The sequence below is a fragment of the Centropristis striata genome, chromosome 4 (genome assembly GCF_030273125.1).
Source record: "Centropristis striata isolate RG_2023a ecotype Rhode Island chromosome 4, C.striata_1.0, whole genome shotgun sequence".
In the NCBI taxonomy this organism is placed as follows: Eukaryota; Metazoa; Chordata; class Actinopteri; order Perciformes; family Serranidae; genus Centropristis; species Centropristis striata.
Window position 1 is genome coordinate 42,635,637 of NC_081520.1, and position 16,113 is coordinate 42,651,749.

The 16,113-nt window shown below is 42.5% G+C and overlaps 1 protein-coding gene across 1 annotated transcript; it reads right to left on the bottom strand.

The window, feature by feature from the left end:
• Positions 1-2,628: 2,628 nt before the first annotated feature.
• Positions 2,629-15,412, bottom strand: igsf10 (immunoglobulin superfamily, member 10). The gene is made up of 9 exons (XM_059331664.1): positions 15,204-15,412; positions 12,597-12,726; positions 11,764-12,154; positions 9,947-10,714; positions 8,060-9,805; positions 6,417-7,940; positions 5,150-6,053; positions 4,274-4,640; positions 2,629-4,196 (listed from the first exon to the last, which is right to left on the bottom strand). The coding sequence occupies exons 1-9, from the start codon at positions 15,410-15,412 to the stop codon at positions 2,664-2,666; spliced, it is 7,572 nt and encodes a 2,523-aa protein (XP_059187647.1). The 3' UTR covers positions 2,629-2,663.
• Between the last annotated feature and the right edge of the window lie 701 nt (positions 15,413-16,113).

Consider the following 16,113-nt stretch of genomic DNA (forward strand, 5'->3'; position numbering starts at 1 on the left):
GTCATTTGATTCTTTGCAGATTTGTTCTGTTTTGCCACAATCTTCGAGGAGTGGTCTTACTTTAACCTCATCTAGTGTAAAAACAGGTTTTGTTTATTGATCTTACTAAATGTTCTCTTTATATTGACTTGTCTCCCATTAACAGCTGTGACCAGACTACATGATGAATTATATATATATGTATATATATCTGACCTGGTAAAGGTGAAATTAACACAAACCCCCAGAACACCCAGCGCTCCTTCAGTAGCTTCTTATGAAACCATATTTCAACGGTACGTGTGCGACTTCAACTCTTTTCCTTTGAACACCCGAGAGGAAAGGAGCAAATGGGAAAATCACATAAATCCTCATAAATTTCCAAGTCAGTGGACGGTAAACTTCATCGTTCTCCAAACATAACCGCAAAACCAGAACTGAACAAATAAACTCTTCACCATCCACAGAGGGCACATGGTGCCAATGATGAACCGTCTTTCACAATGAAATAAAAACATGCGGTTTAAAAAGACATCCCTTAATTTGTTTAATTTGTCTTTGGTTGTTGCCAAGCTCACATATGAAAGCAGTTTTCTTTCAAATCATGGTGCAAATAGCCTGCATTCCAGAGTTTATGGAAGACAATTCCCTCTTTCCCCATATCTGTCTGGGTCATATCACACTGCTGTAGGCTGGCTCTGGACTTTGGAAAAATGTGTTTTTTCTGAGATCTCAAAAATTGATTTATTGGAACGTACACACTTGAGGTTTAACCACTGACCTGTTTTTTTTGAGACCCCATTAAAATGCAGCTGTTAGATATTGGGAGCTACTAAATTAATAATGTCCTGTTTAACGATTGTGTTTAAAGCTGTCCTTCATACTCCAGCATCGGGAAGACACGGCAGGAAAATACTGCTTTATCAGAAAGCATATATAATATTCAGCAAATTCATTTACACATTCTAAGTCTATACCCCACACACATATAATGTGGTGGATTTAAAAGATTTACTAAATTTACCTACAACTCCATCCCATGGGACACAGTCAATTCCTTTATTTGATGCAGTTTTCCTAATTAGTATAAATATATATAACCTCATTACAAGTCACAGCATTATTTATGAGGCCCTGCAAAAAGGAAGTTTTAGTTTAAATGTGCATCATTACAGGCGATTCACAATTAGTGCAATTTACTTCCTGAGAGGTTCCAGTTGGAGCCCTAAAGGCGGGAAAATGCCCTTAAAATGACAAACACAGACTTTAGATGCTCTATAGTATCATATTTTGTATCTCAAGATAGTAAATTCACCATTATTGATTTAGGTTTTAGTGTTTTATGTAATATATTATTGTTTTATTAAAACAGTGGAAATAAGAATATTTTATGATAAATTACGTATAGATTTATATTTTAATGTCTCTGTCCCTCCATTTCTGTCTCAACACCATCTATCTGTGTAAGTTGCAGGAGGGCAGTAAAATCAGCACTCAATCACAAACAGAAATCAAAGGCTCCCCGGTGGCTCGTGCACACTGAAGAGTTGGGAAAAGAACTATTTTCACAGCTGGAGAGTTAAAACTGTGTGTCTGGAAGATTTCTACAGCAGTCAAAGCCAGAACCTGCTCCTGTAGGGAGGGACAACTTCATCACAACAGAATTATAACAGCTCACTAGTAATAACATAATGAATAAGTTCAATAGTGATGCACAGGTCTACATTAAAATATTTTGGTCTATCAAACAGCACAATAAAAACATTAAAAAGACATGAAGCATGTTTCTTTAAACTTTCATTTAGTCTCTCATACTTTAATAAAGTAGATACTACAAATAGATATACATATACTGTATTATTACAGATTAGCATAATGTATAACATTACTGTAAATTCTTGTGTACAACACAATAGAGTGATGGTGAGTTTTTGTATTTTTTTTTGACCAATGAACTGCACTGTGAATAGACATAAAGAAATGCCATCAGAATTATAAAATGTTTAATAAAGAGATCTGATTTGTGTGATAAAAGCACTGTAATGTCCATGCAGATATCTATCCAGTGTAAAACTAGACTTTTTTCCCCACTGTGAAATTCCAAAAAATGCTCTTGAAAGATATTTACTATATACTCTGCCTGTTGTCTCTTTTGTTTGCTATTGAACAACAAAGCAATGTGCCATGACAGCAACAACTTCTGACCAATGTCTGAAGGGAATCAAAAGGCTCTTGGGAACATTTTTTTCTTTCTTTCAATCTGTTACACAGTTTCTTTCTCCCTGTCTGTATGTGCTGTAATTGTATCCCCATGTGAGGCCACCAATGCCTGGTCAGAGAAATCATTTTCAGTTAGACTCTGGCCTTTTGCTCCCATGAGAACCTCCCCAAATGAGAACCACCTATGAATTTCCAGACCCCCAGTTCCAAAGTTACAATAACAACTTTCTTGCCCCAGGCTGGGTTTTCCAGTTAAAAAAACAACACCCTTTCCCTATAAAATGTCTGTTTCCTTTCTCTTCTTGTGCTCCGTTTATTTTTTTAATCCACTTGTCACTTTTATAATAATATTCCTCAAGCAGCGATCCTCACATATCCACGTGAAAAACATGCACTGAACCTCGCCGACACAAGCTGTTAATGTTTACATTCCAATATGCCACCGTCCTCCCTTAGTCTATTTCTCACAATATATGTACATATGTGACCTTTGAGTCTGTACCCAGGTGGTTTTTGGCCAGGCACTTGTATGTGCCAGAGTCTGAGGCCTTGGGTCTCTGGATGATGAGTGTTCCCTGGGGGTGGAGCATCTCGCTGCCCATGGGCCGACCCTGTTCTGCTGCTGACAGAACCGAACCATCGGGCAGCTCCCAGGTGATCTCCGGCTTGGGGATTCCATGGGCGGCACAGTTGAGTTGGAGAGGGCTCCCGGTGGCTGCCTTCACACTGGGAGGGGGTCCTGCTGTGATCCGTGGAGGGTAGGCGATGATAATCACAGGGACGGTGAGCACCGCCTCCCCAGCATCGCTCCGAGCCCTGCAGACGTAGCTGCCTCGGTCGTGCAGAGTCGTATCTTGAACAACCAAAGTACCGTTCTGCAGTAACTGGTAGCGTCCGAGGACTTGAGGCCGTGTGAGAGTGTGTCCACCAGGGATGGTCCAGTAGATTCTGGGTCTTGGACTCCCATCAGATAGACAATGAAGGAAGAGAGGTTCTCCAGACATACTGCGTATGATTCCCCGAGGCCTGGTCAGGATGTAAGGTTTTTGCCCAACATCCAAAATGATTAGCTTCTCGATGTAGCCCATGTAATTCTTGGCGCCGCAGCGGTACTTCCCAGCATCTTCTTTGCCAGGACTGTAGATGACTAGAGTCCCATTGGTAACCAGGTGGTGGCCACTAGTAATCCGTGTTCCATTAGGCAAAGTCCAAGTGATCTCTGGCGCCGGGTATCCATCAGCAGAGCAGTTCAGAACTGTGGTTCTCCCAATCCGTGACACAATGCGTTCATTGAAGGGGTTCTTGAAAATCGGCCTTCGGAGTACACTGCTCACCTCCAGCTGCACCACCATCACCGCCTCTCCTCCATCATTCCTCGCCATGCAGATGAACTCGGCTGTATCTGTTGGCCGCACGTTACGAATCTCTAATGTCCCATTATGGTGCACACTAATCCTGCTGCCAAAGTATGGTGCCATCAGAAAAATGTTGTCTGGCATAATCCAAGTGATGCTCGGTGTGGGATCCCCCTCAGCTTTACAGTCAATTAACTTCCTGGAGTATTTAGCAGCTACATCTCTGATCACAGTCCTGTTCTGCCGGTAGCCATTGATCACAGGTGGATTCCCTTCTATATCAAGCTTGTAGATTTTTCTATCTTCTCCAGCAGGGTTTCGAGCCATACAAACATATTCCCCAGCATCGATAAGCTTCGCATCCCTGATATCTAGGGAGCCATTAACATGCATCAGGTAGCGTTCACTAGATGCTGCGATGACATCATTAGTGGGCAGCATCCAAAGGATCTTGGGTTTTGGCTCCCCGAGGGCTTCACAGTCGAAGCGGATGTTCCCTCCAGGCTTCACCCTGGCATACGTCTGGCCGGTTGGACGTATCCGGGGGGCAGCGGTAACCACGGTGATATGTAAATGCATCTCATCCTTGCCCACCTGGTTCTCAGCATAGCAGGTGTAGTCCCCTTCCTCCGACATACCAACCTAAGGGAGAAACAACACGGCCATGTAAATCTGTTGTTTTTATTTTCCATAGAGGAAGATGACATGTCATTGCTTACCTGGTTCAGGTAGAGAGTTCCATTGTCAAACAGTGTATAGCGCCGTGCTCGGCCTCCTCCACTGCTGGCGTCAGACTGAAGGGCGCTGTTGACCAGTGTGCCGTCTGGTAGACCCCAAGAGATATCTGGCTTTGGTGCTCCGGAGGCTTTACAGTCCACCTTGAAGTCTTTCCCGTAGGGTACCTGCTTCTTCCCGTAGAGCTTCGGCTCTATCTTGGCAGCTGTCATTGACACACTGACCTTCATGAGCTGGAGGTCATCACCGATCCTGTTTCGTGCCACACAGAGATAGTCTCCAGCGTCTTTTTCAGTCACAGTGCTAACAATCAGAGTGCCATTATCCAGGACCTGAATTCTGCTGCCCATCCTGGAAAAAATGACGGAAAATAAACTTAGTATTTGAAATGGAAAGAATAAAGCCTGATTAATACAAGTGAACTCATTCACGTAACACATACAATAATACAATAACTGTTATAAAACCGGTTATTTAGAGAATCCTCCAAATACTTTTTTCTGGGCTATGTTTTTTGACATCCACAGTCACACTCCATTGATAATCAATAGATAGATTAGATAATATATCCACTGCAGAGGTCACTTAGTTGTATCTCTTTGTTTACGTGTTATTACCAACTTATCTTAATCATTTGTTTATCTTAACAATTGCCTTATGGCATGAATTTTGCTATGCACTCCAAACCTCATCACGCCTCTGGTGCATTTAGATTGCAGGCAAAACATTACAAAGGCGTAAATGACGTAAACAGCAGTCTAAAGGGGGCTAATGTCTGTTTCAGCTTTTACTGATAAGTTTGCTGTAAATTCTACTATCTATTCTCTGTGCATTGCTGCCACTGATTTTTTCTTTTCTACCTGTGCCACTGGTCCACCACAGCTTTAGAGGGCAGCCTCCAGATGATCCTGGGTTTAGGGTCTCCAGTAGCTGAACAGTTCAGTCTCAGCTGGTCCTCAAAGAACAACACTGTCCTGCGCTGGGACGTCTCCACTATTTGAGGAGCAGACTCTAGCCGGTCTACCATCAGAGTGACCACCCTCCTTTCTGAGCCAGTAGAGCTGGTAGCAATACATTCATATTTGCCGCTGTCTGCTGTCATCACATCCTGAATATAGAGGGTTCCATTCCCATAGACTGATATCCTGGAGTCTCTGCTGGGTCCATTAGATCGTACCATTGACCCATCATGGAGGACCCAGTGAATGACAGGCTGAGGGCTGCCTTGGCCAGTGCAGGGGAGCCACAAGTTTTGCCTTGCAGCTGCTTTCACCTGCTGCCGTTTCTCCTCCAGGATACCTGGGGGAGCGGCCACCACCTGTAGGCGGACTGTGGCGGTGTCTGCTCCAGCTGGATTACTGGCGATGCATTTATAATGACCTCTGTCATAAACAGACACCTGCTCAATGACCAGAGTCCCATCAGCAGATACGGATACCCTTCCCTTCTCTGTGTTTTGACCTCTGACCTGGGTTCGGTTGGCCAGGATCCAGGAGATCATGGGTGTGGGCCGTCCCTCTGCTTTACATTTCATCTCTACAGAGTTTCCTGCATGAGACTTGATCTCACGCATCTTTGGCTCCAGAATGCGTGAGGGGTAGGCCACCACAGAGAGGGTGACGAGAAGTTTATCTGATCCATAATCATTCTCTGCTAAACAGAGGTACTGGCCCCGGTCCTTAATGTTGGCGTTCTGGATTAACAGCGTGCCGTTGCTCAACACCTCAAACTTTCCCATTCGCCCTGAGACGGTAACAGTGCTTCCTGAAGGAGAGAGGAATCATTTATTTTAAGAAACATTCAACTTAAAAACACCTTGGAACAATACTTACATCTTTATTTACACAATTATGGATTCAAAACAACAACAAAAAACATGAATTGTATATTATTTATAAGTTCTTCTTCTCTATTTTGATTTGTAATCACTTTTTTAAAAAAATTTGGGTTTTTTTGGACTTGTTATCCAACATACCAAATAAACTCACATAATAGAAACCACAAGTTTATAATAAAAACAAACAGTAATTCAGAACCCCCCCTGCCCAAAGAAATCTGAAGAACATGACGGATGCTTCAGTATTTTGTTCGACTAAATACTAACGACTAATGAAACTGTTTCTGTACCTGTGGCTGTGGAGAAGCGCTTCCAGGTGATAGTTGGCTGAGGGTTTCCAACAGCCTCACATGGCAGGAAAGCATCAGAGTTGGATAACACGGTGAAGCTGGCTGCATTGCCTCCAATTATCTTAGGTTTGCTCATCGTGACCTTTGAAGTGTGTTCAAAGCCAGCAACACTGGCGCTGGTAGTGTATCCCTGCTCAGCTGTAATGATGGTAATTGTGTCATGGCCTTTATCTCTGGCACTATTACTCTGCACAGTGGGTCTAATCCTTCCCACTGGTGGCCTCTGAGTGGGGTGACCAGTGTTCCTCTGTGTTGGCGGTCTGATGTTGCTGTGGACTTTACTCCGCGCTGTCGTGTGAGGCACTTTTGTGGTAATTGGCATGAATGTGGTGGTGGGGGTAAATGTAGGCGTCTTGGTTGTAGTTTCGGCTGCTAAATTGCTTGATGTACTCCAGTCAGTTTCCTCATATAAGTCAGTCTCCTCCTTTGATGTTTGGTCAGTGGATACAACTACTGGAGCTCTGTCCTCATTCCTAGATGGTGTGAAAAGAGGCTTGTAGAGGGAAACAGTCCGTTGTGGTAATGTTGTTGTCTCCATTGTAGTTTCTATAGTTGTAGTTAAAGCCTCAGTTGTAGCAGCAGGGTGTAATTTAGTGATTGCAGGTTTCTTGAAGGGTCTCCTGCCCCTGAAGGGCCTCCTTCTCCGCCCTTGTCGTCCTCTTGTCCCGCCAGGCCTCTGTTTGATTACTAACCAGCTATCAGGTAGTCCCCCAGACCCAGAGGATAAAGCTTCATCTGGACTTTCAACTGAAGGAGGTCTGACAGTAGGTGGGGAAGGTAGAGTCTGTGATTCTGGTGGTGTTTCAGCCGTGGTGGCAGACTTGGAGTAATATGATGGGTTGGTAGTAGTTAGATGGTCAAAGCTGGGCTGCACTGTTGTGAACTCAAAATCTGCAGAGGACAAATCTCCATAGTCATCATCTATTGAACCTTCTTTGCTCTCTGTGTGTCTGGATGGAGACAGAGTCTCAGGTTCAGACAGTGAGTTAGCAGTGGGTGTAGCAGCAGGGGTTGTGGTTGGGATCCCTGTTGTGGTTTGAGCTGTAGTTGTGGTTTTTCGGGTGATATATGGCTTCTTTAGCCGGCCCAGGATACTTTCCCTGTCTCTGCCTCCAAACAGCCTGTTCCATGGAATCCGTCCACGGATGACCTTAGAGGCGGTGGTAGTTGAGGCTGTGGTGGAGATTGATGGTTCTTTATTTGTGGTCAGAAATGGATTGACAGTCGGGTCAAACTCAGGGGCATCAGCAGAGGTTATGTAGCCACTGGAAACCTCTTGTCTAGACTCTGAATGGATGAATGGAGCATTTGAAGTAATGTAATAGTTTGTGGTTGAAGCTGCAGGCTTTTGTGTAGAAGCAGGTCTCTCTGTTCTGTGTAAAGATGAACTGGAGGAAACCGTGGGTGTGACCACCTGGAGATCAGTGGACACGGTCTTCTTTTTGCCTTCATCGCATTCACATTCTGAGAGGAAAAGGAAACAGAGATATATAAAATATCAAGTCAAGAAGCACACACCAAAGAATGAAGCAATTAACAATGGCTCTATTAACATACAAAACAAGGTTGCTGAGGTTGCTTACCTGTGGTCAGTTCAATCCTATAAGGCACTGTGGCGTTCCCTTCCTTCTTCGCTGAGGGCTGTTTAAGTTTATTGATAATCGACTGTATGTCAGTGATCCTGTTGGGTTTAATGAACCTCCTGCGGCCTTGGAAGGTCCTCCTGCGCCCCCCTCCTCTGCTGTTCTTGTGTGGGATGATTTGGATCTGCTGCCGGGAGATGATGGTGGATCCTGCAGGCAGGCGTGGGGATCTGATGGTTTGGGTTGTGTGAAAGGTGATCTCATCTTGCCGTCTCTCTGTGGTGGTGACGGCTGTGAATGTCGTCCGGCTCTCTGGGTCTGTAGATGTGTGAAGGACTAGCTCCACTGGGCCTGGGCCATCCCTCATTGGAGTGACATGAGGGTCTGTGGTAAATGAGAGTACTGCCCCAGTGGAAGTCTCTGGCTCTGCAGGTTGTTCTCCTGAGAACTGCAATTGAGTTTCTCGTGACGTGTCTGTCACAGTGAGTTGGAGAGTGATTGGGTGCCTGTTTGAGCCTTCCACAGCATAAAAATCAGTGGCCTCATCAAAACTAGAGATTGTGTTATACGGTGTGACTGCATCACTTTGGCTTTCCCACATTTCTGTTGTAGAATCTGACTGCATATATGACTCTGTTGTTGGCTCGTGTACATTACCACCCTGATCAGTGTGAGTGGGCGTTATAGTTTCAGGCTGCTCGTTCTCTTGTCCAAATATTCTTCCTCTCTGGGGATTATCTGTAGTTGGTCTGACTATACTTGGCACAATGATGAGATGATCTTCACTGTGGTCCTCACCAGATCCAATTTCATCATCACCAGAAAGACCGATGTTTGAGTCTTCATATTTTAACCCTTCTTTCTCTGTTCCAGTCTTTATTCGTGATCCGTCTTGAGCTTTTTTCATTAATTTTGCAAATGTATGTGGGTCCACTTTCCTGGAAGCTTTATCAAACACCCTGCTACTCCAGGTGCGTCTGCTGCTGACGGACCCTCTTCTTCTCTGTCCCAGTCTGCCTCCAGAACCTCCTCTACTCCTGAGTCTGGGGTACGGTCGATCTGAGGTGATGGTCCTGGATTCCTGACTAGTTCTGTCAGAAGGACTGGAAGAGGGGATCTCATTAATGGTGACTGTGTTTTCAGTGAAGCTTGGGTCAACCTTGTCTTCCATTTCCACCCCAGAGCCATCACTGTCCAAAACTACCACCCTTTCAGATGTTTCTCCAGTCACTGTCACCTGAGACACCAGCAGATCAACTCCAAGGTGATTAGAAACCAAACACCTGTAAAATCCTCTGTCCCTCGCTGTGAGACCCTGAATCAGCAAGGTTCCATTCTGATACACTTTCCTGTTCCCATGAGGCTGATCCAGCACCGAGTGGTCAGGGAGGACCCACTGTGCCGAGGCCTCGGGACTCCCTGAGGAGCTACAGTCAAATACTAGACGTTCACCCAGCGGCCTTGAGAGTTGGATACCGTTGACCTCAGCTTCTTCCACATCGGGGGACAGGACTGTCACTCGAAAGACAAGGATGTCTGCATCCAGGTAGTTAGTGGCGATGCAGCGGTAGAGGCCAGTGTCTGAAGCATCTGCACCCAGCAGGGTGAGCTTTCCTTCAGCAGAAATGATGATCCTCCTGTCCTCACTGGAGTAAGGAGCTCTGACCTTACTCCCGTCTGGTAAAATCCACTCCAATAATGGCTTTGGCTCACCCTGGATTAGACAGTTCAACTGTGCCACACCACCTACAGGAATGTTTAACATGAACAAAATATATCAAGTATTATTATTATTAGATTTGTATGCATCAGTTAAGGGTTAAATACATAAATGCGGGCTTAAGTGAAGGTCAAAACAGAAACTGAGCATTCATTTCTATATCTCACCTGTAACTACAGCGTGCTCAGTCTTGGTCTGATTGTCCCTCTTGATCATGGTCCAGGCATAGCGGTCCCTCTTAGGTGATGTGTTTTCCACGCGAAGGTTCACCACCGTCTGGTACTTAATGTGTAGAGTAGAGAAAGTAGTCGTAGTGCGATCAAGCTGGAAGCTGACCTCGCCCTGCATCAACCATGCTGGGGAAGTTTTAATGTCCGCCACAATGTTTGTGTGGATTCCTTCCTCTCCCTCCTTTGTTTTTATCTGACTGTACCTGTACACCATTTCTGGGCTTCTGGCCAGCATAAAGCCTCTCTCCAGAGTCATGGGAAAGTCACTGTAGGTGGCTAGGATCTGCCACAGCTGCTGTATGTGTTCATAGTCCATGTTACACACCAAATATGTAGTTATGCCAGCAGAAAGCACAGTGACATTGTTTCCCTGCTCCACCTCGAAGGTTTGTGTTAGGTTCTCCAAAGCAGAGGGTCTCTGGACGGTGCAGGACAGACTGGCATCATTGTGAAATTGGTCCGTCAGGTTCATTTGTATGGAGCCTAATGGGGCGATGAAGTCCTTGGGGGAAACTGGAGTGAAGTCCCCCTCATCCAGGCTGATGTTTTTCTGCTTTAGATGGGGTTGTATCCAGGGTTTTGTACACGTGAAGGCATCACCAGGGAGATGGGATAGAGGTCTGTTGTGGTAAGGGGCAGGATTTTCACAAACAGGACACAGCTGGCCTCTGGGATATCTCCTGTCTCGCTTGCATTTTAGTACACCTGGAAACATTTAAATGGGGAGTTGTAGAGTTTAGTTGGTTGCATGTATGAAAAGAACATTTCCAGTTTCCACATTATGGGAAACCAAAACTGATCAGTAAAACCTGTGAACCAGAAAAGATCATAGTCATCAAACAGAATTGTAATTTATGAGTTGACTTTTACATAAGCCAAGTCATGAATGGATGGTGTAAGGCTTGTTCCTCTGTGTGTTTCGTGTGTTTCGTGTGTTTCGTGTGTTCTGCAGCCCTCATGATGAGAAGATGATATGATCTCTGCCTCCAGCATTGTCTCTGCAAAGATTTATAAGCTTTCCTTGGCTGTGCCTTTCTTACGTTGGATACAATTCCATGCATTATTAGCTTATAGGAGGAAAACATACCACTTTAAAAGCGGTTTGGAAGGCTGGAAAATCTGCCTGTAAATTTCTGCATGACGACTATGCACACCTGGTATGTTGTGAATTATCTGTGTTGATGGGTTCCATTTGCTACAAATAATGAAAAACCTATCCAGACAGAGAAGCTACAGTATTTGGCTTGAGATTGCCCAGCTGGGATAAGATAAAGATGGTTCTAGTCAACAACAGCTAAATCACATTTCGGTTTGGTTTAGTTTATGGATTGTTTAGTAACTGTCAGCTACATTACCATCCAACATAGTCTAGCTGCTGGGCAAACTCAAGCCATTTATTGTCCTTTATTTGGTGAGTCAGTTAGCCGTCATGGTGCACAATTTTGGATGCTAAGAAACCAAATTGATAAGATGTTCCCACATTTTGCATTCAGCAAGCTAGTTATGACCTATGACCTGGATGTATGACATCAGATTAAACAAAATATTTCAGTGGATAAACATACATTTTTCAGGAGAGGATCCGCTGAAATTTAGGTTTGTCTAAGTATTTATCCACCCTTCCAAAAATGTTCTGCAGGGGTGTGCAAACATTTATTAAGAACCCATTCTACATTTCTGTGTAAATGGCTTGAAGTCTGAGTGAAATAAGCTATTAAAGTAACAGATGTGTGTATTGAATATGAACTCCTCACCGGTGTTCCTCTGGGCCCACACTGAGAACCACTTCATACGACAGTCACAGGTCCATGGGTTGCCATGGAGGAAGAGGTTCTCTAACTGGCTGCAGCCTGAGAAGATATCTCCAGGCAGAGTGGTGAGCAGGTTGTCTGACAGGTGGATGTTTCTGACTGAGGACACCTTGAACACCTGGCTGTGCCTCAGTGTGATGAAGGTGTCTGGGTGGAGCTGCTGAAGCTGGTTTCCCTCCAGATGGACCAGCTGTAGTTTGGTCAGGCCGTAGAAAGCCTCTGGGCTGATGAACTCAATGCTGTTGTGGTCCATGTGGAGTCTCAGCAGACTTTCCAGGCCTTTAAGCGTCTCTTTCTTGATTTCCTTTACTTTGTTAAAGGACATCTTCAGGACCTGTGAGAACATGATTGACAAGTTGGAGATGTTGTTTAAAGGAATGTTGACTGAATAGTATTATATAAACACACAACAGCACATCACTGAGAGATAGCATGAAATGTCAAGACAGCAGAATAATATGAAAATCATTTATTTAGTCTGGAAGAATGCAAGCAATCAGTTATTGGCGAGCATCTGTTATACAAAATGAATAAAAGTGGAATATAATGGGATTCACTATGTAAGCCCCACAATAATACCCTCATTGTGAGGCGTGTGGTATTTAATTTTTATTTAAAAAATCAGATGTGTCATCATAAAAGTATTAAACAAAACCATCGACTGGCATGCTTTTCACACTATTATATGGTTTTGAAATTCCAGTACAGTCAACTTGTATTCCAGTATTACAACACAGAACTGAAAACTCTTCACAGGAGACTGACAAACACATTACCTGGAGGGACTTGAGGTCTTGGAAGGCTCTGTCATCAATACTGTGGATAGTGTTGCTATGCAACATCAACAACTCTAAATTCTCAAGTCCTGAAAGATCATTTTCCCTCAAGACAGTAATGCTGTTGTACCTAAAACAGAGGAGGAAAAACAGCCTTCAACATCTTCGTTTAAATGTACCACATCATATTTTATGGAAGTTAATGAACAATGAAACAGTCTCATTTAAAGGCCTGCACACCCACACTGTGTTTTCAATTACTCCTCCACATTAGACCTGTGCTCAGGTTGAAGAGGAGAGAGATGCTGCTACATGATAGAGGATGTCCCCATAATGTCTCTAATGTTCTCACAAAAACAAAACAAAAACAGTTGTCCTGCCCTAAGAGGTAAGAAGAAAACATGAGATGTTGATTAAGTGCCCTTACAGTCATCACAGGGCTAATCAAGAGACATGAGTGGAAACACCTGGAGGTCCATCACTGCTGTGTTTTCTCTTTATATTAACATGCTGGGTGGGTTTCACTGCTGCTCTTTAAACAATTACAGAGCTAAGAAATGAGTTACTCAAACTTTCTCTCACAAATCATATACTGAAATAATTTATTGGTATTGCCCAAGAAAAGTAGCCATTACTAGTATCCAACTAGTAATTATAATGGTGTTTTACTGTAACATGCTTTATGGTATTATAGTAGTTGGTCAGCAGTTAAATAATATCTTATAGTCCTTTATGTGGTGTATATACTGTATATATAGTGTGTATATACATAGCCTATATATATATATTTCTTTTCCCTGCCATGACAAACCAATCTGTGTGGAGGTTTAATTCTGACCAGAAGAGGTTTTATTAGACAGATTAAAAACACCTGAGGCCTCACAGCGCTGCATCACCTTGATAAACTGTAGACAAAAGCTTTTAAAATCTGTCTGTGTTTTATATAACAGAGGTAACACTATGACTAACTTAATGGCGCACTCCAATATCACCATCAGGTAGGGTCATTCAAAAAAAAGAAAGTTTACTTGGAGACTCTATTTTTTGTGTTTGGTATTATGTCTAAATGCATATTCACACCTACGACGTTAGCTTTCCTTTGGCTAGGGGAAGCTAGCCCAGGTAGGATTAGCTAGCTGGAATTAAAATTTATATTAAAACAAAAAAATGTCTTGCTTAGCTCTTTGCTAAACTTGACCTCAGCTAACATTGCTAATATTTACTCTTGTTAGCTAATGCTAACATGGTTAAATTAACTTAGCTTGTTAGCCCAAAATCACATAGTCACCCTGTTAAAATAATCACCTGACTCATTTTTTCAAATTTTGCAGGAAACAGAAAAAAAACTTTATTGATAATTTCACTCAAAAAGGATGTAACAAAGGATGGCTATTAGCATAGTAACACTGTGTGTAAATTATGTAACTTAAGAGGAATAAATGACTTAGGCAATTTTTGAACATGACTTTGTGACAGACTTACAGTGTTAACGATATTAGTGTCAACAATAAAACTCTGATAAACTAAACTGATAACTAAACAATCTCCCTCTAGCTCTTCTCTGCTGGGTTCTTATCTGATGACTATCAATGTGGAAAATAGTCAAAGAAGTGATGATCTTAAAGGGGTAAAATCATGATCTGATCAGCTGAGGATGGAGGAGATTTTACTATAGGTGCAGTGGTGGAATGTAACTAAGTACATTTACTCAAGTACTGTACTTAAGTACAAATTTGAGGTATTTGTACTTTACTTGAGTATTTTTATTTTATGTAACTTTATACTTATACTCCACTACATTTTGAGGTAAATATTGTACTTTTTACTCCACTACATTTAGTTGACAGCTTTAGTTACTTTACAGGTTGAGATATAACATAAAATATAAGATCAATTTAAAGTGATTAGAATAACTTTAAATTAAACCTCATAACAGTATTTTAAGTAGATACAATGAGTCCTGTCTTTACTAAATTAAAACACTGGTTACATAAAAGGCACATTACAAATAATGTAATAATATATTTAGAATATATAAAACAAAATCTGATTGGGTCCATTCTGCATAACGAGTACTTTTACTTTTGATACTTTAAGTACATTTTGATGCTGATACTTTTGTACTTTTACTTAAGTAAGTTTTGAATGCAGGACTTTTACTTGTAGTGGAGTAACTTCACAGTGTGGTATTAGTACTTTTACTTAAGTAAGGGATCTGAATACTTCCCCCAACACTGTATAGGTGGCTATGAGGAGATGATTTAGGAAAAAAAACAAAACAAATTTGACAAAAAATGACTTAGGCGATTATTTTAACAGTGTGATGATATTCCAGGTAAAATGATGCTTACTAGTAATGTCAACGGTGTGATTTAATATTTTAACTTTTGACAGTTACTTCTTCTGTTCCATTCATGGTGTAACCTGAAGCTGTGTTGGTTTAAACTGGTTTAAACTGTGACAAAGCGAGCTAAGCTTTTATACAGTCTATGGAGCTAACATTAGTTTCTTTGTAATGTTCCTGCAGTCTGCGGTTTGAATCCCCCAGAGAGCCTGAAATAAAGCTTCTCCATTCTGCTGCAAACTGGGAGGAGAGTGAAAGCTCACCCCAGGTTGATTCTCTCCACAGCTGGCTGGATGTGGTCCGGTACCGCGCTCAGGTACCTGAAGGTGCAGTGCACCTCTGAGGGGACGTAGCAGGCGCAGGACCCGGGACAGGACCCGGTGGTCTGCAGCACCGCGACCAGGACCAGCAGAGCCGTCAGCGACCACCTCCACCTGCACAGGTACGAGGCGCTGCAGCCGCACACACTCATGGTGCAGGGACCGGGTTCAGCTGCACGGACCAGGGGCTAGACTAGAACCATTAGGGGGCTAGACTAGAACCATTAGGGGGCTAGAGTAGAACCATTAATAACACACACCTGGAGGAAAAAGGGCCACGTGTTTAGGCGTCACTCCAAATATATGTATAAAAACAATAAATAGATAGATAATTAAATAGACTGAACTATAAATTATGTAAATATTGAAAACAAAGCGTCGTTTCACACACACACACACACACACACACACACACACACACACATATGTATCTATCTATCTATCTATCTATCTATCTATCTATCTATCTATCTATCTATATAGATAGATAGATAGATAGATAGATAGAACAGGACTCTACATATTCAAAACAAAACGTTGGATTTTCCAATAAAGCATATAAAGGCAACAATATTGCATTCTTGCACCCTAATACTTAATAATTGTTACTATATTTCTCTTTTATTTTATATTTAAAGACATTAAGGACATATTTTGATACAGTAAGTGCACTCAGCATGATAATAAAGTTTAACATAAAAATATCACGTGCAAATTATTTTGCAAGGTTGATAAATAGTCTCTTTCCAAGCAATATATATATTATAATAACTAGCAGATAGTGTAGACTTTTATAATGCAGGGTGGGAAATAAGTTACTTACTGACGTTTCCTTCACGGCTTGAACAGATGT

What these genes read in the sequence shown, in the direction of transcription:
- igsf10 (XM_059331664.1), bottom strand. Translation starts at nt 15,412, where the DNA reads ATGAGTGTGTGCGGCTGCAGCGCCTCGTACCTGTGCAGGTGGAGGTGG. An exon ending in TGAGCACGCTGTAGTTACAG is followed by an intron (nt 9,806 to 9,946) that starts GTGAGATATAGA and finishes ACATTCCTGTAG; the next exon opens with GTGGTGTGGCACAGTTGAAC. An exon ending in TAGGATTGAACTGACCACAG is followed by an intron (nt 7,941 to 8,059) that starts GTAAGCAACCTC and finishes TTTTCCTCTCAG; the next exon opens with AATGTGAATGCGATGAAGGC.